The 25,189-nt window shown below is 45.7% G+C and overlaps 1 protein-coding gene across 1 annotated transcript in view; it reads left to right on the plus strand.

Annotated features, from left to right (window-relative positions):
* LOC141133703 (uncharacterized) overlaps positions 1–25,189 on the plus strand; it is a 125,769-nt gene that overhangs the window by 73,451 nt on the left and 27,129 nt on the right. The window contains exon 8 of the mRNA XM_073623200.1: positions 8,916–9,067. Within this exon, the coding sequence (XP_073479301.1) occupies positions 8,916–9,067 (152 nt within the window). The remainder of the gene's footprint in view (positions 1–8,915; positions 9,068–25,189) is intronic.

The raw sequence follows: 25,189 nt of genomic DNA on the forward strand, positions 1-25,189 counted from the left end.
TGGAATACTTCTTCTCCAAAGCCAAGCTCTCCACCACAAAGTTTTACAATAATTGGGAACCCTGGCTCATGGACTCCAGAAGCATAAATCTGGACTGCCTTTCCGGACTCTAAACCTCCGAAGCACCTTCTACTTCCCTATCTGATATACTGTGGGTAATACACATTTATTAGCATTGTGCACCTAGTAACACTGTTTGATAGCACAGATCTACATATGTGATTACCAACTGATACCAAGCATTACTTTAGTTGCAACAAGAACTGAATATAAATACTGCATAGTTACTCTTCAGTTGACTTTCTTATATAACCATTATATATTTGGACAATAATTTACATACTCATATATATGTGTATTTGGGATATTACATGTACGTCTGATCTTGAGCGATCCACTTGTTATACTGAATGTATTCTGAGAATATATTTTCTCATGTTCTTTGTTGTTTCTCTGTAAAATCTTAAATAAAAATTAAAAAAAAAGAAAGAAAAATACAGTCACTGCCACCTACATGCCCAGCATCTAAATTCCAGCTTGTCCATGCTGCTGGCTTTACAACTCCTGCCTTTCCATCTGGTGGATTCTGCCCCCTTCTGTCAATTTGCAGAATGTGCTGTACCACAATGGCAGGTTACCAGTGGCTATTTCTTTGCACATAAGGCCATTCCAGCTCTGTACCTTCACATGGAAGGCACTGTTGGGCAAGCCAGTCAGCAGCATTGCCCATGTTACTGCTGACACGTGGTGCAGCAAGCGTGGTTAGGGACAATATATTTCATTCAAAGCACACTGGGTAACTCTGCTTGCAACTTCGAAGGATGCAGGACAGGGATCAGTGCTGGAGCTTGTTTTGCTGCCACGTCTCCATACAGCTGGTGGTGATGATGTGAGATTTGTCAGCTCCACCCCCTCCTCCTCCTCCTCCATGCCCTCCTCTGCTGAATTGTCCTATGAACCACCAGTACCCCCTAAGCCTTCAAGGGGCTATTCAATGAATAATGAGAGAGAGAGAGATCTGGGTTCACACCGCTCAAAGCCATCTCTTGGGATCTGATGAGCTTCTGGAGGAGTTTGGGTGCCTGCCTGGCCACAGCCAGAGAAATCCAGATAAAACAAAGGAGAATGGCGGCACATCCTGAAGTAAAATCAAAAATGTATTGAAGATCCATAAAATCAAAGAACATGACATACATCAATCCAATAAGGTGCTCAGTGGACGCGTTTCACACAAACGTGCTTACTCATACTAAGCACATTTGTGTGAAATGCATCCACTGAGCACCTTATTGGATTGATGTATGTCAGTCATGTCATGTTCTTTGATTTTATGGATCTTCGATACATTTTTGATTTTACTTCAGGATGTGCCGCCATTCTCCTTTGTTTTATCTATTCAACTAATAAGTCAGGCTAAAAGATGCCATGCAGTGCTTCAGCTGGTGTGTCTGTGAGACAGGAACCACACTGAAGCAAAGATTCTTTCAGCTCTACAGGTGCAGGCCCAGAGGTGGTTCATGCCACACAGGCTTGATCAGGAATGGTGGTGTGTGATAATGGCACAAACCTCCTGTCTGCTCTTTGACAGGGAAAGTTGACACATGTGCCATGCCTCTGGCACATATCCTCAATTTCGTGGTGCAGCATTTCTTAAACAAGTACCCAGGGTTGCAAGATCTTCTAAAGCAGGCCAGAAGAGTCTGTAGCGATTTCACAGACAGTGTTTGGTTGGCAGAAATTCAGCAAGATTCCACCTGCCTGTAAACTGCCTGATTTGTGACATGTCCACCATGTGGAATTCAACTTTAGCAATGCTGCAGCAGCTGCACATGTAGCAGAGGGCCATCAGCAAGTACCTGTGTATGGCACAACAGGCTCAGGGTGGCTCAGCTTCTTTTCCCCACGCCGATGGCTGCAGATAAAGAATGCATGCACTGTCACCATTTGAGGAGGCGTGGTGAGCCGTGACAATGCATGCATCAGTGACACAATCCCTGTTGTGTATCTGCTGAAGCAGACTCTGCATGGCATTATGAACAGGGCACTCAAAGCAGAGCAGCGGGAGGAAGAGGAGGACTTCCTTTCCTCTCAAGGCCCGATTTATGCAGACACCATTCTTGCAAAGCCACAAAACACACACGAGGCGAGGGAGGAGGATTCTGGCAGTTTTGGAGGCATTGAAGCAGAGGCAGACATACGTTAAACCCTAATGCCCCGTACACACGGTCGGACTGTGTTCGGACATTCCGACAACAAGATCCTAGGATTTTTTCCAACGGATGTTGGCTCAAACTTGTCTTGCATACACACGGTCACACAAAGTTGTCGGAAAATCCGATCGTTCTGAACATGGTGACGTACAACACGTACGTCGGGACTATAAACGGGGCAGTGGCCAATAGCTTTCATCTCTTTATTTATTCTGAGCATGCGTGGCACTTTGTACGTCAGATTTGTGTACACACAATCGTAATTTCTTACAACGGATTTTGTTGTCGGAAAATTTTATAGCATGCTCTCAAACTTTGTGTGTCGGAAATTCCAATGGAAAAAATCCAATGGAGCCCACACACGGTCGGAATTTCCGACAACATGCTCAGATCGGACATTTTCCATCGGAAAATCCGACCGTGTGTACGGGGCATAAGAGATGGTCTAACGTCCCCAGAACTAGACATGTTCAGAATGGAAAAATTTGTTTAGTTTTGGATAGATTCGTTATGTTACTAATTTTGTGTCGCTGTGGAATTCGTTTACTTTGGTTTCGGCATCCATTTAGTTTTGTTTTGTTTTCCTTAAATTTAATTTCCTGTTCATTAAAATTTGTTTAATTTATTCATTTTCTAACTAATTCCTTATCCGAGCATGCAGCCTGGCAGGTCAGGAAAGGGAAGGGGCCGAGCGAGCGCCACCCCCCCCTCCTCCTGAACCAGGCCACATGACATCAGAAGGGGTGGTGACGATTTTTAAACATTTTTCTATTGCCGGGCAATGCCTGCAATGTTTTCTTTACACTCATCTGTCAGTGGGGAAGTCCGCTGACAGATGATGACCCATGGCTCACTTCTCGGCCCGCTGCTTAACAACCAGCTATTTCTTCACACAGAATTCGGATCGGCTGATCAGATTCTAATTGTTCTGAATAGTTGGAATTTGTTAGAAAACGACGAATAAACAAAGCAAATTTTAACGGATTTCAACTAAATTCATTACTATTTGTCACTATTTCATTCGGAGATTTGGTTACATCCGAATCTCCGAATAACCAAACATTTAATCCAAATTTGTATTCGGAGCGAAACTAATTGAACGTCTACCCAGAACCCTTGGGAGTAGTACGTGGCTGGGAAGAGACCACGAGGACTCTACTTCTCATGGCTGCAGTGTATGGGCTCCCTTATTCTTCAAAGCCTGCAAAAGAAGAAGGGTCATTATTGGTTGCCAACTCTCCTTGACCACCATTACAAGGGAAAAGTCTCAGAACTTATCCCGTCCCCACAGAGGGAGCAGAGGATGAAATATCTTGAGGGGACACCTTAAAGAGGAGTTTATATGATACCTTTCCCAACTCTAGTAGGTTACAGCCTCTTGGAAAAGCTAGTTTTTTTTGTTGGTCAAAGGAGGAGCAGTGGAGAAGGGGGTCGCCTCAGTGATGCATTTCAACATTTTTTTAATCCTTGGCGTTCAGGGCTGTCAGCTTCCACATCCCATCAGCAGCATCTGCATCATATGGTGGGAGATTATCCAGGGGCGAAAACAAACATGGAGAGCTTTCCAGTTGACAACCCACTTGGTCACTGGGTCATGAGAATAGACCCCTGGCCAGAACTTGCCCAGTATGTAATTGAGCTGCCCTGCATACAGCGTGCTTTCCAAATGGGCATTCAGTGCTGCCGGAGGTTTTGTGACAAATAAAAGTGTGTGTCCATTTACCGGCTGACATTAATCAAAAGGAATCATTCCTGGATTAACAGCATCTATCAAGCCCCTGATGCAGATGTTGCCAATTAAGTATTGTTGGGAGGCGGAATCTCTGCAAGACTGGCTAGGCTGCCTAGCTTTGTGGGTGTTGATTTTATCTGGAAGAAATGTTTTGGTAAAGGTTTCATGGGCACAATTAACACCCAATGACCAATTTTTATGCACCTGTTCGACAGGTGCATATAATTAAAATTTTTTACAGCAAGGACAATTCCTGCTTTCATCAAGAGTACCTCTAAGGCCCCTTTCACACGATCGGACCGTTCAGGTCCGCCTGTCAGTTTTGACAGCGGACCTGAACGGGCGCTCCATGTTAGTCTATGGAGCGTCGGATGTCAGCGGAGACATGTCCGCTGACATCCGACCCGGTCCGATCCGCTGAAAAGCAGACAGATGGCCCTACGTCCAGGTCCGTCGCTGGCGGATCGGATGAGATCTGATGAAAACGGACATGCTGTCCATTTTCGTCCGATCCCTCCATAGGCGGCAGCGGCGCCTGACAAGCCCCTCCCCGCTCAGTGAGCAGAGAGGGACCTGTCATCCGCCGGCTCAGCGGAGATCAACGGACTGATCTCCCGCTGAGCCGGCGGACCGAGGCGGGCTCTGTAGAAACGGAGTCCGCCTCGTGTGAAAGGGGCCTAAAGGGTTAAGGTGTGAAGGCACCACCAACACCCAAAGACCAATTTTTCCACACCTGTTACTTCTATCCAAAGTCTGCGAAAGTACACCAGAGTTTATCCAATCTATCTCTAATCATGTTCCGAGAGCACTAAATTGTGCTCCATCATACAGACTGGCTCCCCAAGACTTGCAGGGAAAATATTTAAATGTCATTTTTTTTCTTTATAAATGTCATTTTTGTTGCAGCAGGTTCTATACACGGTACAGATGCACCACTAAGGTAGACTAAGGGGACCCCCAGGCACTATATTTAAAGGAATGTGTCATTTTTAATGTTCCACTTTAAGCATCATCAAAATCACTGTTCCTTTAAAAATCATCTTTGTTAAAGAAAAAATGTGCATTGATACATGTCCCCCAGGGCAGTACCCAGACCCCCATACCCTTTGTATGCTCAATACCTTGCATATAAGCTTTCAAAATGGGCACTTTGATTTTTCCAGTCCGGATCCCATAGACTTCAATGGGGTTCATTGTTCGGCTCTGAACTTTTGTGATGTTCGAAAGTTTTGAAACAAACTGAACTGGGGGGTGTTCGTCCCATCTCTATTCAGTTCATGGAACTGTGACCATGAGAGGTACACAGTGGTATGTAGCCCACCACACTGCCATGTGTAGTGTCCTCAACTCTACGGAATGGCACTTGTGAGCCAGATCTTCTCATCTAACATCAGTACCCGATCTTACAGATGGACACAAATTCCCACAGACACTCTCCAAAATCCTATGGAAAGCCTTCTCAGAAGAGTAGAGGTTACCTCCATGTGGTCATGGTTTTGAAAAATGGGTTGTTCAGCAAACTCATATACAATCATCGGCCACGTTATAAGGGACACCTTGATAGTACCGGTTTGGACTCCCTTTTGCCTTCAGAACTGCCTTAATTCTTCATGACTAGGGTTGAGCCGTTCGGTTCGCAGCAGAACATGCGAACAGGCAAAAAATTTGTGCGAACACCGTTAAAGTCTATGGGACACGAACGTGAAAAATCAAAAGTGCTAATTTTAAAGGCTTATATGCAAGTTATTGCCATAAAAAGTGTTTGGGGACCCTGGTCCTGCCCCAGGGGACATGTATCAATGCAAAAAAAGTTTTTAAAACTGCAGTTTTTTCAGGAGCTGTGATTTTAATAATGCGTAAAGTGAAACAATAAAAACGAAATATTCCTTTAAATATTGTGCCCGGGGGTGTCTATTGTATGCCTGTAAAGTGGGGCATTTTTCCCGTGTTTATAACAGTACCGCAGCAAAATGACATTTCTAAAGGAAAAAATGTCATTTAAAATTGCTTGCGGCTGTAATGTATTGTCGGATCCCAGCAATATAGATAAAAATCATTGAAAAAAATGGCGTGGGCCCCCTCCCCCAGTCCATTACCATGCCCTTTGGGCCTGGTATGAATATTAAGGGGAACCCTGTGCCAAAATTTTTTTAAAATGGCGTGGGATCCCCCCCAAAATCCATACCAGGCCCTTCAGGTCTGGTATGAATATTAAGGGGAACCTCTCACCAAAATGAAAAAAATATGGCGTGGGGGTCCCCCAGCAAAAACCATACTAGGTCCTTCAGGTCTGATGTGGATTTTAAGGGGAACCCCGTGCCAATTTAAAAAAAAAAAATAGCGTGGAGGTTCCCCCCTAATTTTATACCAGACCCTTATCCAAGCACACAACCTGGCAGGCCACAGGAAAAGCGGGAAAAAGGGGAGGAGAGAGCGCCCCCCCCTCCTGAACTGTACCAGGCCACATGCCCTCAACATGGGGAGAGTGCTTTTGGGTCCCCCCCAAAAAACCTTGTCCCAGTGTTGATGGGAACAAGGGACTCTTCCCCACAACCCTTACCCGGTGGTTGTGGGGGTCTGCGGGCAGGGGAATTATCGGAATCTGGAAGCACCCTTTAACAAGGGGGCCTCCAGATCCCGCCCCCCCATGTGAATGGGTAGGGGTACATTGTACCCCTATCCATTCACCAAAAAAGTGTCAAAAAGTATCCCGCTTTGTCCATTCATCTTCAATCACAGCACCCGACAACCCGAGAAAAAAAACCAAAATGTAAAAACTCCTCTTCCATGGGAGGCGTCCTGCCGACTGCTGTCTCTTTGCTTTGACAGCTGTTATATAGTTGAGGATGGGGGCAACCCCGTGACGTAAACGGGTGACCCGCCGCCTTTTGAAATCATGCAATGTCCCATGATGTCAGAGGGGGGCGGGGTCACCTGTTTACATCAACAGGTGGCCTCGCTCTCAGCTATATAAGGGCTATCAAAGCAAAAAGATGGCAGTCAGTGGGATGCCTCCCATGGAAGAGGAGTTTTTCCATTTTTTTTTCTCGGGTCGTCGGGCGCTGTGATTATGACTTTTTTTTTTATTAAAGGAATTGTCCTGTCATTCTTACTTTTTTGACAGTTTTTTTGTGAATGACTAGGGGTACAATGTAGCCGATACCCATTCAAATAAGGGGGCCGGGATCTGGGGGCCCCCTTGTTAAAGGGGGCTTCCAGATTCCGATTAGCCTCCTCACCCGCAGACCCCCACAACCACCGGGCAAGGGTTGTGGGGAAGAGGCCTTTGTCGCGATCAACATGGGGACAAGGTGTTTTGGGGGGTACCCCAAAGCACCCTCCCCATGTTGAGGGCATGTGGCCTGGTACTGTTCGTCCCCAGCCCTTTTCCTGCGGCCTGCCAGGTTGTGTGCTCAGGCAAGGGTCTTATATGGATTTTGGGGATTTTGGGGGGACCCCTATGCCATTTGTTTTTAAATTTTGGTGCAGGGTTCCCCTTAAAATCCATACCAGACCTGAAGGGCCTGGTATGGATTTTGGGGGGGACCCCACGCCATTTAAAAAAATAAATAATTTTGTGGCAGGGTTCCCCTTAATATCCCTATCAGACCCAAAGGGCCTAGTAATGGACTGGGGGGGGGAAACTCGACATTTTTTTTTTTCAACAATTTGTATGTATAGTGCCGGGATCCGGCAATACATTACAGCTGCAAGCAGTTTTCAATGCTATTTTTTCCTTTAGAAATGTAATTTTGCTGCTCTCATTCATTACACTATGTACGGCCGCCATGTAAGCAGCCTTACATAGTGTGGGGTGTGGACTTAGCCCCCGAGCCATGATTGGCCCAAGGCACCCTGCCTTTGGCCAATCATAGCTCTCACAGCAGAGAGCGCTGTGATCGGCCAAAGCATGCAGGTTAGGTGCATGCTTTGGCCAATCGGCAGCCATCAATGCAATCTCGCAGTTCATTGGCGGTCTCGCAGTGCATTATGGGGCGTTCCTCGGGCTCTCAAATTTCCCACGAACGCCCCATAATGTTCTAAATTCAGCGAACGGGCGAACACCCGATATTCGAGTCAAACTTACGTTCATGACATAGATTCAACAAGGAGTTGGAAACTTTCCTCAGAGATTTTGGTCCATATTGGATATTTTCTCTTTTTCGGACCATCCTCTGTAAATCCGAGAGATGGTTGTGCGTGAAAATCCCAGTAGATCATCAGTTTTTTAAATACTCAGACCAGCCTGTCTGGCACCAACAACCATGCCACATTCAAAGTCACTTAAATCCCCTTTCTTCCCCATTCTGATGCTCGGTTTAAACTTCAGCAAATTGTCCTTACCATGTCTAGAAGCCTAAATACATTGAGTTGATGCCATGTAATTGGCTGATTACCAGTTTGTGTTACCGAGCAATTGAACAGGTGTACCTAATAAATTGGCCAGTAAGTGTAGGTGTAATGGTCAGATGTTCAAAAACTTTCCACCACATAGCATATACAGTACAGGCAGTCCCCGAGTTACGAACAGGTTAGGGACTGCCGGTTTGTTCTGAAGTCGGAAGTGCATGCGCAGAACGGCAGAGACGTCATTTTCTGATGTTTTCCGATGTTCTGTCAAGTAGCCGCGCATGCGCAGACGTCGTTTTCCGATGGTTTCCGATGGTTTCTGATGTGCCCGCCATTGAAAAGTGGCCGCACATGCGCAGAACATCATGCCGCCTCCTGTTTGTAAGTAAGAGTTGTTCGCAAGTCAGAGGTTCATAACTCGGGGACCTCCTGTATACAGCACCGTCATGTTAATAGTTAAGAGCTGCATTATCCTTTAATGAAAACTTGATACAATTCAAAAAGATCCCGATAGTCTGAGATGTATCAATTATTACATGGTTTTCCGTTTACTGTAATCATATCAACATAACCCACTTGGGCTATTGTCATTGTCACTTTACACCCCCCCCTCTCTTTTTCAGGCTCTTCTCAGCCATTGTGTAATACGACCTGGGGGTATTATAATCTCAGCTGTTACTACAGGTCCTCGAAACTAATACCATGGAATTCCGCCAAAGAAGAATGTGAGAAAAAGTCGGCTCACCTGGTGATCATTAATGGGGAGGATGAGATGGTAAGAGCATTGAGCACCACTATGGGGAATAAGGAGGCTCAGTTATCATCTTCCTGTGTGACCTCCTTTTGGAAGCAACACTATTACCTCTAATGGATTTGTGGAGATACAGTATTTGGAATCTTCTAGGGAGAAGATAGATCCAAAAGGTGCTGGGGCTCCAATACTTATTGCTACAGAGTAGGGTTGCACCCATGCCAGTATCAGTGCCGAAACTAAGCATTTACACGAGTTTTGGTATTCGTGCAAATGCTCCGATACCTGAAACAGATATTTTCAGGCACAGTTCTTTCAGCTGTCAGCGGGATTCCTGGGAAGACGGCAATTATTGGCTGTCAAGGAGTGGGGCCGCCGCATCCTTAGCAACTGATGACTCATTCAGCTGTCAGTGGTTCCCTGTTGACAGCTGAATTGTAAAGGAAGTCCCGTGTGCTGTCAAAAGAGTCAACTCATAAAAATCTCCAACTATGTCACTTCCGGTGGCAGCTGAAACAGCAGTAATTGGAGAATTTGATGAGTTGCCTATTTTCCCAAAACACCAGCAGTGTATACACTACGGTACATGCTATAATGAGTAAACATTGTTAGTCCTGCCCGCTAATAACCAACAACATGACTGCCTCCAAAGCGGCGACAACTTTTTTCCTCCTTACCCGGTGTTCTGTCAAAAGGGCCAACTGGTCCTGTACCGTAGTGTATACGCTGTTGGTGCTCTATGAAAACAGCCAACTCGTCGAAATCCCCAATTACGGGTGCTAGAGAATCACTGAAAGTGACATTTTGGTTTTTCGCGAGTTGGCCCTTTTGACAGAACGCTGGCAATAGGAGCTGTCAACAAAAAAAAAGCAGCCGGGCAATGTTTATCAACAACATTCCTCAGCTACTGAAAAAAAAGACAAAAAGAAACATTGTTTCTTTTGGTATCTTTCTGTTTATTCATTACAGATCAAAGGGATGAACTTTGATCTGTAGATGAAGTCAGTTTAAAGCAACCTGTCAAGTACAAAATTTTTTGTTGTTGTTGTTTATTAAATGTTCCTCTATTTAATCCCTATTACCTCTTAATTTACTCCAATCAGCTTTAATTACCTCCTTATTCTCCTCCATTTAATTATTATTTTCCTGCTGATTTTTTTCTTTTGTTCACTTCTGTTTTATAAACTATTATTAATTAAAACTTTTTTTTGTTTGCTTTGTTCCTTAATATTTTTACACCTTTAACATATATTTACACATTTCACATTGAAAAAAAGCGCAAATAAAAATTTTGCTGGTATCGGTGATTGGTATCGACGAGTACTTAAAAAAAAAAAAGTATTGGTACACTTACTCGTTGTGAACAAAATGGTATTGGTGCATCCCTACTACAGAGTAGTAAAGGGAATGGTGACAATCATTTGAGAAATTCACTGGTTCTGGTTAGGCGGCTAACATGCAACCAAGGCTACCCTCCAATGGGCACCCAAGAATGTCACTCAGAGCAGTACCCAGCCTTTTTCTGACACTTGTTTACGCAAAAAGCAAGTTTATGTAAAAATCTGTATTTTTTGCTACAAAATTGCTTAGAACCCCCAAACGTTATATTTTTTTTTTTTAGAAGGGACCCTAAAGAATACAATGGCAGTCATTGCAATTTTTCTTTCAAATATTTTATTGTATTTCAAAAATATAAATCAATATAAAACAAAAAACAATACCCGTTGGGCATGAAATAAATACAAGAGACCTACAACAGACATCAGGTAAACCTCTAACAGAAGGATATATAGCCTAGGAGCCATTATGGCTCCTCCAACTTTATAGTATCTGCATGGCCTAAGGACAAAAGTAAGAAAGGACAAGGAAAGGTTCCACCAGCACCCCTGATGGGATCATGCTGTGCCTGGCCAAATCTCTATGAGTCCCCAGTTCTCATAACATCACTAGTTAGGCCTGGAGTCTAACAAAAATAATAGGGTTGTTGTAACCTGATTCACTAGCCCCAACGGGTTAGTCCTCCGGATGAAGGACAAGTTGCGCTAATGTCGGAGGGTGTCTCTGTGTACTTTAGAAGGCTAAGAGGGGGAGGGGTGAAGGAGGGGGGGAGAAAAGGGGGTGAAAAAGAGGGGTAGAGTATAAAGAGCCTATCAACAGGAAAGCATCATGAGGCCCCTGTTGGGCCGAAGAACTTTACGGTTGAACTCCTGGTATAAGGGGAATGCCCATATGACGGGCCCATGGTTCCCAGGTAGCTTCAAACTGCGATTTGGTGTTGTGGAGAATGCTAGTGAGTTTTTCTTGAGACATGATCCAGGATATTTTATGTATAGCAGCCTTGTAGGAAACCTTGGGTTGTTTCCAAGCTCTGGCAATGGTCAGGTTGGCTCCAAGGAGAATGAAGTGTACTAGATTGTGCGTCTGTTTCGGTGTTTTGGGAAAATTTGCATTAAGTAGGGCTATGGCTGGGGTTTTTCGGGATCTGAAAATTCAAAACTTTTAGGATCAGGGAGAAAATCTTGCTCCAAAATGGCCTTAATCTAGGACACTCCCACCATATGTGGGCCATGGTGCCTGTGAGTTGGCAGCCTTGGAAGCACTGGGGGTCTGATGAAGGGAACATTTTGGCTAGTCTGTCAGGGGTAAGGTATCATCTGGTAATGACCTTGAGGCTGGATTCAATTAGTGAGACATTCCTAATGCCCTTGTAGGATCTAGTAAAGGAGAAAATAATCTTTGATGGCGTCTGCTATTACCTTGGTGTGTATAGGGTCGCTAAGGAGCGATTCATTAGGTCGCCAGTATGAACCACGCTTCCTAGTAAGTGTGTTCCTCAAAGACAGGAGGACCAATGAGTGGTCCGACCATGCTGTGTCCACAATAGATGCCTTATTAATCAAGGGTATGAGGTTGGTTGGGATTAGTATATGGTCAATCCTGGCGTAGGATAGGTTGGGGGATGAGTAGTGTGTAAAGTCTCTTCTCTTGGGGTTCAGTTCCCTCCAAATGTCAACTAGGCCATTAGAGTGGAGGATTTTAGCTATTCTGCTGCTCAGTTTCGTGGGGCGCGTAAGCTGGTCCTTAGGGGTTTCATTTTATCTAGTCCCTGGTCAAAGGCAACGTTGGAGTCTCCTCCAAAAATAATCTTGCCCTCCAGGAGGGGGTTTAGAATTGTAAAGAGGTTCTGGAAGAATGTGGCTTGTCCCTTATTAGGGGCGTAGTAGGAAATTATGGAATACAGTATTCCCTCTATAGTGCCTTTTACAAGAATAAACCTGCCCTATGGATCCCTGAAATCGGAGATGTGGGAAAATTTGCTATTTTTTAAAAAAAGAATTGCTACCCCTTTCGTCTTGTTTGGTGCGTTTGCTAGGAAAAACGACGGGTAGTGTGAGTGGAGGAATTTGGGGTTGTATCGAATCGGAAAGTGCTTCTCCTGAAGCAGCACTACATCCAGTTTAAGGGATCGGTAGTGTTCGAATGCCACTCTCCTTTTCCTAGGGGAATTCAGGTCCTGAACGTTATGAGATGCCACCCTGAGATCCACTCCTTTTGTTGTCTCATCAGCCTTTAGAACAGAGGGGGGGCATCCCACTGGCAGTCACTTACCCTTTGACGACTTCTACCTTCAAGGTGTTGATGGTTGAAAAGTCTGTTGGCGGTTTGGAGTCTGAAAGGAATCATCTCCCCTTGATAGGCTTGAAGAGAGAAGAAGAATAAATGGGGGACAGAGAGGGGGGAGAAATAATACAAAAACGATAACAAAGACATGGGTCTTCTAGCAAGACCCACGGCGAGTGGCGGAGGGGATATCTGCCAAACACCTACTCTTAATCGTCAGTCACCCGTAGGAGCTGACCGACAACCCATGCCAGAGAAACACATTCAGTTTCCAAGGAATGGGTGGAGGTGCAAGGGGGCCACCCCGGATCCTTGCAACAAACTGTGAATAAAACAAAAACTTTGCACAACTAATATATGCTAATCTTTGATGCAATCTACTATTTTCACATAACATATAATACAAATAAAAAAAAAAAAAGAAAAAACACATGGTCACTCGAGGACAACCAGCCCGCCCAAGACGCCCCCGGATCCCCACTGGCCCCCGCCCCCCCCTGCCGGGCAGGGGGAACAGGCCGGAGAGACCCAGAGTCTAGGAGGCAAAAAGGATCCAGGCCCCATCATCAGGAAGGGGGGGAGGAAGGGCTCATTGATGAAAAGTTGCCAAGAAACCCCCAGAGATCTGGACCTTTTTCCCTTATCGTCAAGGACTAGACCTGGAGGGGGAAAACCCCCCCCACCCTGGGGTTCCAGTTCCGTTCGGGTTCAATTCCCAGATGGGAAGCGAGAGGAAACAGACAGCTTGTTCCTGAAACGGCTGTAGTGCTGGTGGGCGGTATGCTACTGAAGTCTCTCCGCTGTGGCTAGTGTAAACTTGTGGGAGTGGGACCATGAGGAACAAAGTAGTTCAGGAAACTGGGGACCGAACCAAACCAAAACTTGGGTTTGGAGCTCCAGCTCCATCAACAGAAGGGACTCCTGTCCCAAAAGGAAGTGCCCGTGAGAGGGCAATGGAGTGAGGAATTCGGGACGTCGTCTTATGGTGGTCTTCCTTCCTTGCACTTGAAAGGACACTTGTTCCAAAGAGGGGAGACCGGGCTAGCAGGAGGGGGTGGTTTGGAGGACCCCGAGGATGTCGTGGAGAAGTCCATGGGTGCCTCCTGTGAGATCAGTTTAAGGTTCAAAAACAGTTTCTCACCACACAGAAGGCTGGAGAAGGAGTGTGTTTTTCCATGATTCGTGAACTTCACAGCGAAAGGAAAGATCCAGCGGTACTTAATGTCCGGTTGAGCTAGGACCGTAAGCAGTGGTTTGAGATATCTCCTTCTTTGAATGGTGGATGGAGACAGATCAGCGAATATCTTCATCTGGTGCTCCTGGTGCTGTAGTTTAGGCTTTATGCGAGATTGGCGCATGACCTCCTCCTTGACAGCATAAAAGTGCAGTTTAACGATGATATCCCTTGGGGTGCCATCTTTTCTGGGGGTCCCAGGGCCCTATGCGCTCTGTCCAGTTCTAGACGGTGCGGCGGTATGTTTGGAAGGAGCTCTGAGATAATGTCACGTACAGTGAGGGGGATATAGGTGAAGGATTCAGGTAGGCCTCAAATTCTAAAATGATATCTCCTGGACCTATTTTCAAGGTCGTGGATACTGGAGAGGGCCATATCAAGTTGTTCCTGCAGGGTCTGAATTTGCGCTGCATTTTGGTTGGTTCTGGTCACTGTATTATCTATTTTGTCCTCCATGGCCTCCATTCTGGAACCCAAGCTTACGAGATCCGATTTAATGGTGTCAGTGATTTGGGCTGCTGTGTTGGCTAGTCCTCTCTCCAAGAGTGTGGAGAATTTAGCAAAAAGGTCTTCTTGTAGTGTGGTGATGTCCTTGACTGAGTAGCCTGGGGACGGGTTAGAAGATAAATGGAGAAGAGAAGGCCGGGACGGAGATAATGCATAATCCTCCATGTGGAGGCAGAGCAAGGACTCTGTGGATGCTGGGGAGGGGGCCTGGGGCATGTGGAGGTCATGAGGGGCCGCCTGGGACAGGCTGGGGCTGCCCTGGGCCACTTGTGAGTAAGTCATTGTTGCTGGGGCAAGGACTTGCCTGTTCTCCAGTGCCCGGGCCGGGAAGGCCGCATGAGGTTGTGTGGAATCAGTGGCGGCGGCCATCTTGGTACTCCCATCCTTCACCGCCGAGTTTAATTGCGGCCCGAGGTCCCATCATGCGGGGCGACCGGACATCCCAGAGTGATCCCCTTAGGCTCCCGGATCCGTTAGGGCTGGTGGATTGCTTCCCGATGGGGCACAGCGTGGTGTGTGCGGCTCGTCGGTCCGGGGTGGCGTGGAGCTAACGGCTCAGGCAGTCGTGATGGAGCTCTCGCACATGCGCACATCATTGCAATTTTTTATGTCAAATGGTTCTTGCGCAGCCATTTTTAAAACGCAATTTTTAGCAAAAAATACACTTTTTTTTTTTTTTTGTTAAATATTTTTATTGGTTTTTAAACAGAAGTAACAAGGAGAAATACAGAAAAGGGAGAGTACCGCACAAGGGTAAGTTAAATACATTACAGTATGCGTTTGCGGACGCAGCCGCTGATCTCGTGGGTGAGAAAGTTGAGTCATTATATATAAACCGAAAAAATACACTTTAATGAATAATAAAAAAATAAAAAAACATAATATATACCCCAATTTTTATGTAAATTATGAAAGATGATGTTAAAAGAGAAGTATAGCCAAAGCTCGTTTGTCTGGACTTCTCCTATGGATCACAAGAGTGCAGTTCGTTTTGCACTCCTGTGACCCGTTTTCAGCAGTCCATTCTCTGCTGGCGTCACAGAAGTCAGTCCAGGGTCCACGTCATCCTGACAATGGGAGTATGGATCCGCCAAGTCCCTGGACTGATAGCCATCTCACTGGCTCGCGCTCCCCGCCCCTCCACAGCCCAGCACTCCAGTGACCAAGGAGGGGGCAGAGCGGAGAGCTGCTGACTGACAGTCTGCAGCTCTCTGCTCGGGGAGCTGTCAGAACCGAGTGATCAGTAGACATGTGCAATTTGTTTTATTTCGAATTTGTTTTTTAACAAATTTCGACAAATTTGTTTATTTGGAAATATCCGAATTAACGAAAACCCATTTTACAAATTCTTCTGAAAATTCGTAAATTTGTAAATCAGAAAATCAGAAAATCAGAAGATTCGTAAATTAAAAAATCCGAAAATAATAACTATCTATTAAATTATAGGTTTTGGCTGTTAATCAACGTAACAAATACAAATTTATCTAAAGTTACGAATTATCCGAAATACCGAATGCCGTATCTAAACGTATGGAACGCAACAAATGAATAATAATGAATAATAACAATAATAATAATAATAAAAACTTTTTAATATTATTATTACTTATTATTAATTTGTTCCGTTTAATTTGTTTAGATGTGGCATTCATTAATTTGGATAATTCGTAACTTCGGATAAATTCTTATTTTTGAATTTTCAAATTTCCGAATTTTCAAATGTTCAGATTTTCAAATGTTCGGAATTTTAAATTAGTTTTATTACATTTTTTTATTTTTACATTGTTCCTTTGAAAAAAAATGTTTGATCACTTTTATTGCTATTGCAAAGAATGTAAACATCCCTTGCGATAACAATACAGCATGACAGGTCCTCTTTATGAAGAGATCTGAAGTCTAATACCTCATACACATGGTCAGACTTTCCGACGGGAAATGTTCGATGGGAGCTTGTTGTCGCAAATTCCGACCGCGTGTAGGCTCCATCTAACATTTTCCATCGGAATTTCCGACAAACAAAATTTGAGATCGGGATCTCAAATTTTCCGATAACAAAATCAGTTTTTGTAAATTCCGATCCGATGCACAAAGTTCCACGCATGCTCGGAATCAAGCAGAAGAGCCGCACTGGCTATTGAACTTCATTTTTCTCGGCTCGTCGTACGTGTTGTACGTCATCGCGTTCTTGATGTTCGGAATTTCCGACAAGATTTGTATGACCGTGTGTATACGAGACAAGTTTGAGCCAACATCCGTCTGAAAAAAAAACATGGATTTTGTTGTCGGAATGTGCAATTTTGTGTACGGGGAATAAGAGACACTAAATCTCTCCATTACCCTTAAAAGCAAAAGAATAAAAAAAAACTTTTGCTTTAAGAAAAAAAAAAAAAAAACAACAACCATGTTTACATGGCCTGAGAACCGGAAGTGATATCATGATGTTGCTCCGGTCCTCCAAGGGCATGAGCGGTGGCCATCTTGCCATCGATAATCTCTATGGGAAGATACTTCCATCGTTGGATGGTTCCCTGACTCAGCGATCGGTAACGTAAGTCCAGGAACCACCAGGAAGAGGCGGGAGGGAGGGGGGGCACCTCTCCCATCACTTCTAAAAGTGATCCCGCGGCGAATCCGCCACAGAAATCACTTTTATCTGAAAGAGAATCACCTAAGGGAAAATAAAATACTGGGGTTATGGCATCTAGCTCTGGCCATTACCCCAGTATTTAATGTCAAAGTAATGACGTATTTTCCCAGTTAAGCGGTCGGCAAGTGATTAAACCAAAAGAAGGGGCACCAATCCAAATTCCAAGCCAGCTTTAATAATTAACAAAAACTGCCAACTCATTTCAGGGGCAAAACATGCTCTCCTTTATCAGGGCTGAAACACAATGTGTAATAATAATAATAATAGTATATGACTGTGGAGGTGGGAGGGAGATTAGAATGTAAGTTTTTTATTAAAAAAATCACACAAACATACAGTTCATTAATAAAAACCTATTTACACAAAAATAAACAACTACTAAACAAAAACAAGCGTGCTTCTTACATCAGCAAGTAAAGAAAACCGTTACCTGACAAGATTACATAGAGAGAAACATATTTTAATGACAACTACAAACCCCGAACCTCAACTTAAACACAATCCAGGCTAAGAAACATTTTGAGATTTAATCGCCATCAGGATGTGATTCCAAAACCCCCCCATTAACCCCTCCCCCCACATCATTCGCCCCAACTTCCACATTATTCATCCCGACTTCCACATCATTCACCTTGCATTCTGCAACAGCCACCCTCATGCCCTTCCCACCTCCCCCTCCACCATCATCCAATCCATCCCTCACTCCACCCGCACTTCTGCTATGCCGAGCAGGAGGGGTTGGCACCACCATACACGATGGTTCAGCACCCTCCACTGCCTTCACTACACTAGGAGAAACAATAGGTGCAGACCCAGACTTAACAACCACACTTTCTGACACTGACTGGGGAACCACAGACTGGGGGGACACTGACACCACAGAGGGCCTCACAGACACAGATTCTGACGGGACAGAGACACTAGGATCCCCTGGTACAATCTCAGCCAACCCAGACTCTTCTCTATCCAGACAGAAAACTTCCTCCACTAACTCTGGCTTATTGTGCAAAGCCTCAGGGCACCGGCTATAAGGGTGACCAACCTTATCACATAGGTTACATTTAATGATGTTACAGTCCCTGGCCAGATGCCCCAGTTCCTGACACAAAGAACACTTCTGTTCTGGACATTTAGAGGAGAAATGTCCCTTGACTCCACATTTATGGCACAGCTGAGGTTGACCAGGGTAGAAGACAGTAATCCTATCTCTACCAATAAAGGCAGAGGAGGGCAAATGCTGGACCACATTCCCACGCACACTCAACCTCATTGACACTGACCACCCACCTGTCCAGATTCCTCTATCATCCTCAATCTTTTTTAGGGGACACAATGTTTCACCAAACCTTCTCAACCAGACCCATAAATCCTCGGGGGGTATAGACTCATTCCTTGTCAGGATTGTCACATTCTTAATCAAGCGCTGACGTGAGACAACTTTGGGGACAAGCCCCTTCCAGTCCGGCTGGTCCCTATATACATGCTCAAACCACTCCCAAAACAGATCCAGCGACTCTGGACGCACAAATGATAAATCATATTAATAGGAACCAGCCGGACTGATAAGCGCATAAATATCCTCTGCTTTAAATCCCATGGCTAGGATCTTATCCACAACCACCCTCCTGATAGGTGGAATATCTTTTCCCTCCCACCTGAGCTGTACCACATTCCTGCGTTTAATGGGAGAAGGTGCGTTAGGTGAAATCACACAACAGGCTCCCTTCCACCAGCAGCAACACGACTTTGTCCCAACACAACACTTATCATAGTTCATAACTGGGACAGATGACACATTAACTGGCTGCATAGGAACCTCTGAAATCTGGTTTGTCATGCGACATTCCTGCTCTGCATTTTCAATGTTCATGCAACATTCCTTCTCTGCACTGTTAATGTCCAAGTGGGACTCCTCACAGTCAGCAGAAACTTCTCTATCTGGATACATGCCTGCATTCCCATGATCTTCATCTAATGGGTTGGCACCACTCAAGGGAAATTCCATTTCAATAATGGTCTGCAGCAATCTGCTATTTTCCTCAACCTCCTCCTGAGATGACCCAGGCTGCTGGGGAGGGAGGGGGGCAGATACTGACTCGGGTGCAACAGATCCTGAGACAGGGGTAGTACTGGGGCCACCATGTGAAGCCACTTGCTTACCCCCCATCCATACTGTCGCCATTACTGCGGCATCCACCCTCTTGCTGGTACTGGCACAGGCACTCTCCTTCATCTATTGACATCTCTCCTCATTCTTACACTTTTCTTTTAACACACCGGTGCTTTCCTTCAAAGAAGCAACCAACTTCTCCTGCTTTCTCAGTGCCTCTTCCAGAGACTTCAGCTTGGAGACTTCCCTCTTACTATTCCCAGACTTACTTGCAGAGATTTATTTTTCTTGAGATCTTCTGTCATGACAGAAAGTTTCTGTTCCTCTTTAGCAATGCGGCAAAGTCTGTTCACCACTCTATCCTGGAGGACTGGTAAGGACTCCTCTTGCATAGGGACAAGCCCAGGATCCATTGCAGCTTGAGCACATGGAGTAGGCCTCAGTGCCTCTGGAGAGCCTCCACCTTCATCTCCCAAAACCCACTGCATGGGGGCTGGGGGAGAAGCCTGCAGGACAGGCCCAGGCTTGATGTTTCCTCTAGCTGAGATCCCAGCAGACTGAGCCAACAGCACCCTGCAAAACAGCACCACCTGGTGGAGAAGCTCCTCTGGTTCAGAGACTGATGTGACTGGCTCAGTGTTTTCTTTACAGCACTGCGGTATATGTCAGAGCTATATAAAGCTCCCCCACCTGTCACACTGGCCCCCACCTGTCACACTCTCCCCCACCTGTCACACTGTCCCCCGCCTGTCACACTGCCCCCCACCTGTCACACCACCCCACCTGTCACACTGCCTCCTGCCTGTCACACTGCCCCCACCTGTCACACTGTCCCCCCACCTGTCACACTGCCCCTACCTGTCACACTGCCCTCCACCTGTCACACGCCCCCCATCTGTCAAACTGCCCTCCCACCTGTCACACTCCCCCTTCCTGTCACACTGGCCCCACCTATCACACTGTCCCCCGCCTGTCACAATTCCCCCACCTGTCACACGCCCCCCATCTGTCAAACTGCCGCCTGTTACACTCCCCCCTCCTGTCACACTGCCCCCACCTGTCACACTGTCCCCCCCGCCTGTCACACTACCCCCCACCTGTCACACTACCCCCCACCTGTCACACGCCCCCCATCTGTCAAACTGCCCTCCCACACTCTCCCCCACCTGTCACACTGCCCCCACCTGTCACACTGCTCCCATCTGTCACACTGCCCCCATTGGTCAAACTCCCCCCCACCTGTCACACTCTACCTCAGCCATCACACTCTCCCCACCTGTCATACTGACCCCCACTGTGACAGAACCACTTGGCTTCCTTCCTTCCTTCCACCAAAGAGTGTCTCCTGCCCTCCAAACTGTTCCCAGTAGACCGAGAGCTAATACCAGCCCTTTTACCCCAGACACAGACAAGATGTGAGGTAAACTCCAAAGGAACAATTGTTTATTGAAACTCAGACACATACTTTATACCCCACAGGAGGACATTCCCCCTCCTGATCATATTACCCTAACAGTACAAACTGTACACAGGATAATAATTAACATAGCTATACAACAACCAACATATACTATAAACATTAAAGTGGTTGTAAAGCCAGTAACAGGGTTTTCTTTCTCTATATCTATCTATTCATAACAATATGCTGCCTAATACCTTATTTCAGAGCACTGTTCGGCACTCACATGACTGCCTGCCGGTCTCCTCTCCCAATCTGACAGCTGCAGGGGGAGGGGCTGAGAATCCCCCGCTGACGTCAGTTGGGAGGAGGAGACCAGCGGGTAGTCATGTGAGTGTCGGGCGGCGCTCTGAAATAGGGTATTAGGTAACATATTTTTATAAATCACATACACTGGGGAACATCATGTTATCTAACAGAGGGAATCATAGAAAGAAAACACTGTTATTTTTCCAGCAGGAGGGGAGGATCGAGGAGCAGATCGGAGCTGACAGGCAGGGAGGGAGGGGGGAGAGGATGGAGGAGCACAGAGGAGAGCTGCGGATGAAGGAGGCATGTAAACTGACCACGGTATCAGGGCTCAGCAGCCATGATAAACCTTGGTCAGTTTACAGGGGGGGGCAGGATCAGCCAAGTATTTCAGGTGATAAAAAGGGACAAATTACACAGCACAAGCACTGTGCTGTATAACATGCTTTAACCACCTCAATACAGGGCACTTTCACCCCCTTCCTGCCTAAGCCATTTTTCAGTTTTCAGCGCTGTCACACTTTGAATGACAATTGCGCGGTCATGTTACACTGCACCCAAATGAAATTTTTATCATTTTTTCCCCACAAATAGAGCTTTCTTTTGGTGGTATTTGATCACCTCTGTGGTTTTTATTTATTGCGCTATAAACAAAAGAAGAGGGACAATTTTGAAAGAACACAATATTTTTTACTTTTTGCTCTAATAAATATCCAATTTTTTTTTTTTAAACAAATTTTTTCCCCAGTTTAGGCCGATATGTATATTTCTACATATTTTTAGTAAAAAAAAATTGCAATAAGCGTATATTGATTGGTTTGCGCAAAAGTTATAGCGTCTACAAAATAGGGGATAGATTTATAGCATTTTTATTTATTTATTTATTTTTTACTAGTAATGGTGGCGATCTGCGATTTTTATTGTGACTGAGATATTGCGGTGGACATATCGGACACTTTTGACACATTTTTGGGACCATTCACATTTATACAGCGATCCGTGCTATAAAAATGCACTGATTACTGTGTAAATGTGACTGGCAGGGAAGGGGTTAACACTAGGGGGTGATCGAGGGGTTAATGTGTGTCCTAGGAAGGTGATTCTAACTGTGGGGGAGGGGACTGACTGGGGGAGGTGACCGATCTGTGTCCCTATATACAAGGGACACACCATCGGTCTCCTCTCCTCTGACAGGACGTGGATCTGTGTGTTTACACACACAGATCCACGGTCCTGCTCTGTTACCCGGCAATCGTGGGTGCCTGGCGGACATCGCAGCTGCCGGGCACATGCACCGGGTCCCTAGCGCCTCAGCAGGCGGGCGCGCGCCCCCTAGAGGCTTGGGAGGGCGATCACATCATATGACGGTGGGCAGTAGCCTAGTGGTTAAAGGAACAGGATCAAATTTTGTTTTAGGGTTAGAAACACTTTAGGTTAATTAACCGCTTACCACTTCAGCCCCAGAAGATTTGGCTGCTGAATGACCACGCCAAAACAAAATTGACATCCTTTTTTCCCCACAAATAGAGCTTTCTTTTGGTGGTATTTAATCACCTCTGCCGTTTTTATTTTTTGCGCTATAAACAAAAAAAGAGAGACAATTTTGAAAAAAAAAACAATAATTTTTTACTTTTTGCTATAATAAATATCCCCCAAAAATATATTTAAAAAAACCCATTTTTTTCCTCAGTTTAGGCCGATATGTATTCTTCTACATATTTTTGGTAAAAAAAAAATCACAATAAGCGTATATTGATTGGTTATAGCATCTACAAAATAGGGGATAGTTTTATGGCATTTTTATTACTAATTTTTTTTTGTTAGTAATGACGGCGATCTGAGCTCAGCAATTTTTATCATGACTGCGACATTATGGTGGACACATCGGACACTTTTGACACTGTCATTTATACAGCGATCAGTGCTATAAAAATGCAATGATTTTTGTGTAAATGACACTGGCAGGGAAGGGGTTAACCACTAGGGGGTGTTGAAGGGGTTAAGTGTGATTGAAGGGGGAGGGGCTACCACTGACATGACAGCGATTACTGGTCCCGATGATAGGGAGCAGTGGATCTCTGTTATTACACAAGGCAGAACGGGTAAAATGCCTTGTTTACATAGACATACATACACACCACAATCGCAGGCCGCTGGAGAACATCGAGTTCCCAGGACCCACTGGCATGCTCCTGCGGCGTGCAGCGGGCACACACGCCCGAAAGGTGGCAAATTTAAAGGGACGTACCTGTATGCCCATTTGCCTGCCTGTGCCATTCAGCCGACGTACATCTGTGTGCGGCGGTTGGCAAGCGGTTAAGGAGCGCCCCACGTAAATATACTGCAGCTGGGTAGCCCTTAAGTGCAAAATTACTTACCTGTACATGATTTCTTTCTTCGTTTTTTGGGTACACCCGCGACCCGCTCCTGGTAGGACACAGCGGGAGCCAATCAAGTGATGTTCGCCGGCACCCAGCAATCGTTCCCGAGTCAGACAGAATGGTGGTCTGCCTATGTAAACCAGGTAGATCGCTGTTCGGTCAGAGGAAAAGATGGAGATCTAAGCAGGAACACGGATTTTTGTCTTCCCCCAGTCACAGCACGTCCCCCACAGTTAGAAAGCACCCCCCTAGGGACACATTTAACCCTTTGATTGCCCCTAATGTTAACCCCTTCCCTGCCAGTGTTATTGCTACAGTGTCAGTGTATTTTTTTAGCACTGATCACTATATTGGTATATTGGTATATTGGTCCCCGAAAAATGTTACTTAGTGTCAGATTTGTCTGCTACAATGTACCATTCCTACTAAAAATCACAAATTGCCGCCATTACTAGTAAAAACAATAAAAAAAAATTAAAAGTCCATAAACATGTAGCAGAATACATATTGGTCGAAATTAATGAAGACATTTGATTTTTTACATTTTTTTATCGGATGTGTTTTATAGCAGAAAGTAAAAAATATTGTTTTATTTTCCCAATTGCCGGTCTTTTTTTGTTTATAGCGCAAAAAAAAAAAAAAAAACGCAGAGGTGACCAAATACCACCAAAAGAAAGCTCTTTTTGTGGGAATAAAAGGACATACATTTTATTTGGGTACAGTGTCACACGACCGTGCCATTGTCAGTTAAAGCAATGCAGTGCCATATCACAAAAAATGGCCTGGTCATGAAAGGGGGGGGGGTGAACCTTCCGGGGCTGAAGTAATTAAACAACTAGCCACCCACACAATGTTGTGATTAATCAGAGATGTCACTCCAGGCCAGACTTCCTTGCCCCAAGGTCACAAGAATGTACATTACACATAACATCCCACAATAGTTTCCTAGCAGACAGACAGAACAATAGGTGAGTTAATTAGCACAGTTAACAATGGGTGAAAGACACACTATGGGAGATGATACAATGAGACAAAAACACATAACACCTTAATAAACAGGCTATAGCAGGAGATCTACTTACAATAAACACATTATGGCAGGGGACCCCAGTGGTTTGAGCAGATTACATTAACATCTACAGACATTGCTGATTTGATGCATAGAAGCCCCAAATATGCATATAGAACCCCCAGTTCCCAGAGTCTGTGTGTTTTGGGTAGACATGAACTTGAATCAGAAACAAGACCACCCCACAGATCCCCCAGGTGTACACCTCCCAAAGTGTAGTGTTCCCTTAAATGCCAAGGCCCATAGTCAGTGGGTAAGAAGCTTCCTCCTAGTCCTCTCCAAAAGCCCCTGTCCTGGTTAGGTCTGTCACACCCACCACCTGTCACAAAGCCCCCCACCTATCACACTGGCCTCCACCTGTCACACTGGCCCCCACCACCTATCAAGCGGCCCCCCACCTGTCACACTGGCCCCCCACCTGTCACACTGGCCCCCCACCTGTCACACTGCCCCTATCTGTCACACTCCTCCCACCTGTCACATTGTCCCCACCTGTCACACTCCCCCCACCTGTCACACTGTCTCCCACCTTTCACACTCCCCCCACCTATCACATTGCCCCCCCACCTGTCATACTGCCTCCCACCTGCCACACCCCCTCCCACCTGTCACACCCCCCACCTGTCACACTGTCTCCCAACTTTCACACTCCCCCCGCCTATCACATTGCCCCCACCTGTCATACTGCCCCCCACCTGTAATACTGCCCCCCACCTGCCACACTCCCCCCACCTGTCACACTCCCCCACCTGTCATACTCCCCCCACCTGTCACACTCCCCCCACCTGTCATACTGCCCCCGCCTGTCACACTGTCCCCCCATGTGTCACACTGCCCCCTCACCTGTCACCCCCAGTCACACTTTGCTA

This window comes from Aquarana catesbeiana, linkage group LG03, assembly GCF_042186555.1.
Source record: "Aquarana catesbeiana isolate 2022-GZ linkage group LG03, ASM4218655v1, whole genome shotgun sequence".
NCBI lineage: Eukaryota > Metazoa > Chordata > Amphibia > Anura > Ranidae > Aquarana > Aquarana catesbeiana.